General features: G+C 41.2%; 1 protein-coding gene across 1 annotated transcript; it reads right to left on the reverse strand.

Moving 5' to 3' along the window:
• Positions 1 to 390: 390 nt before the first annotated feature.
• On the reverse strand, positions 391 to 1880 carry LOC104915325 (tetraspanin-36-like). The gene has a single exon (XM_010726172.2). The coding sequence runs from the start codon at positions 1627 to 1629 to the stop codon at positions 784 to 786; it is 846 nt and encodes a 281-aa protein (XP_010724474.2). The 5' UTR covers positions 1630 to 1880; the 3' UTR covers positions 391 to 783.
• Between the last annotated feature and the right edge of the window lie 705 nt (positions 1881 to 2585).

A 2585-nucleotide genomic window follows, 5' to 3' on the forward strand; every position in this document is an offset into this window, starting at 1 on the left:
AAAAAAGGCAAGATTAGGTTTAGGTAAGAAGGTAAGACAGATTCACATATCTAAATGAAAAAGTAACCTATTGCTCCTGTCAGTCAATGTGTGTAAGGCCTTCACATAACTTCTTACAGAGTAGAATTGACTCATTCCAAGGTTTAACAGAACAAACACAAACATTCTTTTTTCTCTTCATTAATTTCAGCATGTGTAAACTCAATTACTGAGCTGCTATGAAGAAGGTAAGAAGAAATACAACAGGAGACATTTATTTTGTGGCCATAAACTATATCTTCTCTATTTAAGGTTTTACCCTCATGCCACTTCAGGAAACACTATTTATTTTTTCCTGAAAGTTAGTGTTCGAGCTTTAAGAAATACCAAAGGATTAACTGCACCTTTGTAAGTGGAAGAATCTGCTTTTTAATTGCACTTCAAAAATCTCACCCAGTAAGACTTATTCCAAAGTTCAGGTCATGACTTTACAACATTCTCTTACATTCCCAAGAAAACGATGCATCTGCCTTACAATCACGCACTTGCAGCAGTTTCAGCATATACTGAGATTCCTTCACACTTCCTGTTGGGATTTCCAGCAATGAAGTTTTTCAGATGTTGAACAGGAACTGAGGGTGAAGACTGATCTAGCATTGCAACATTAAAGGGAAAAAAAAAAAAAAACCACCAGTGATCAATTGGTTTGATTTATATGCAAATATACATCATAAAAGTTTTCTTTCAATGCAGTCACAACACAAGAGAGATTCAAGGAAAGCAATGGTGCCATTGCCTGTTGACCTATGAGAAGACCGATGATTCCAGAAATCGGAAGTCATAGAAAGGCTGATGGCTCATGAGGATGCCATTGCTTGCTCCAGCCAACAGCTCTAGGATACCAAGCACAACACAGCAAGAAAACAAGAACTTCATTCCATAATACAACTGGTCTTGCAGCTTCCTCAGGCAGCCCTCCTGGAATAGCTGATCCAGCTGGTTTAAGTCACCCCCACAGTCAGCGTATTTTTTACAACAGCTTCTAGGAATATGAGCTTTTTCAAGTGGAAAATGCCAAGAAGCAGCTGATCCCTTTAGCCAGTCTGTATAGTTTTGAAGCCCACAGCATTGGAGCTTTTTCTGAAGCATATCCACAGTCCCGCTGCCACGAGTCAGGGAATTTGTGCCATTGTACTGATTGAAGGCTTGTCCCATTGTGTTCTTCAGCTCAACTGACATCCAAATAGAGTAGAACTGTGTCAAAACCGCTAAAGACACCTGGAGACAAAGAAGAACTAGCAGCAGGTGCATTAGAGTCCCTTGGCGATAACGGGAGTTCCTTACAGAAATGGAAATAGCCAAAATACCAGCGGGTAGCAGGATTAACGCAGCTACAACAGCCAGCCAGCCAGGGAGAGGAAAGAAAGACTCTGGAAAAAAATGATGATAGTTCTTGCACAACAGGATCACAAAGTATCCACCAAAGGTCAGAACTGCTGCACTTGCACAGAAAATGACACCAAGGAGCAATAGTAGAATACGAGCAACATTCCTGAGCCAAGAGTCCTCAGAGACCCACAGAGACATGCGTGCACGCCTTACTCTCCACATCTTGCACAGACCTAGCAGGTTACCCCTCACCACCACCATTTGAAAGGCCTCCTTCTCACTTCAGCAGGTGCCTCAGATGACATCTCCACCCAAAAACAGCTTGCAAGAGAGCAGGGCTGATAGGCTTCCTTGGTGCAAAGATTAAGTTCTGAAGCAGATATCTGTGTGTTATTACTTGTTCAGCATAGTCGGTAGATACCAGGTGGGACTGACTGTGCCTAGCTCGCTGTTGAGAAGACGTTTACTCTGCTATTATTGGATGCAATTTCACCTGAAGGGGAAGGGTGGTTGAAAAAGAGCTGAATTTTTTGTTTTACTACATTTGTGTGTTAAACATCTGAAAATAGGTATACAATCAAGGATGTGGCCAGCAGTGCTGGGTCAGATCACTTAGAGTACCCAAATGATAGAGCAGATTCAACTGTAAATCCTACAGCAGTAGCCAAAATGGCAACAAATGCACAAGTCAGAGTCATTAAGGAAATAATTATTTAAGCGGAGCTATTCAATCAAGGATCTCTGTAGGTAACATGTACCCAGACTCATTATCCTTCCCAGTACGTTTACCACTCATTAGATTTGATGAGGGGCATAATGATGTTAATAATATTTTGCCCTTTTTTACTCAGCAAGATTTCTGCGTAGATAGCATCAATTACTCAAGACACCTGGATGAGAAATCCCTACTTCTGCATTTGCATGCTCTCAGTTTGCGTCACCAGTGATTGAACTGAGTGCTGTAATGACTGAATACAATCAACAGTAAGAACTGTATTAACTTTTCCTTATGTGCAAAGAAACTGAATTACACACAGGCTAAATAACTTCACAACAATCACGGAGGGAATCAACGTCACTTAGCCAGCAGAAGAGTATTATTTCTCAAAAGTTATACAGAAGAGAGAAGTAGGATGAGGAGCCTGTATAAAGCTTGCCACGGGTGCCAGGAATGCGTATCTAAGGCCAAAAAATGTCTTCCTAATTTTCCTGAGGGA

The sequence above is a fragment of the Meleagris gallopavo genome, chromosome Z (assembly GCF_000146605.3).
Source record: "Meleagris gallopavo isolate NT-WF06-2002-E0010 breed Aviagen turkey brand Nicholas breeding stock chromosome Z, Turkey_5.1, whole genome shotgun sequence".
In the NCBI taxonomy this organism is placed as follows: domain Eukaryota; kingdom Metazoa; phylum Chordata; class Aves; order Galliformes; family Phasianidae; genus Meleagris; species Meleagris gallopavo.

Bases quoted from the DNA above. Each gene is read 5' to 3' on its own strand.
- LOC104915325 (XM_010726172.2), bottom strand. From the start codon at position 1,629: ATGGTGGTGGTGAGGGGTAACCTGCTAGGTCTGTGCAAGATGTGGAGA.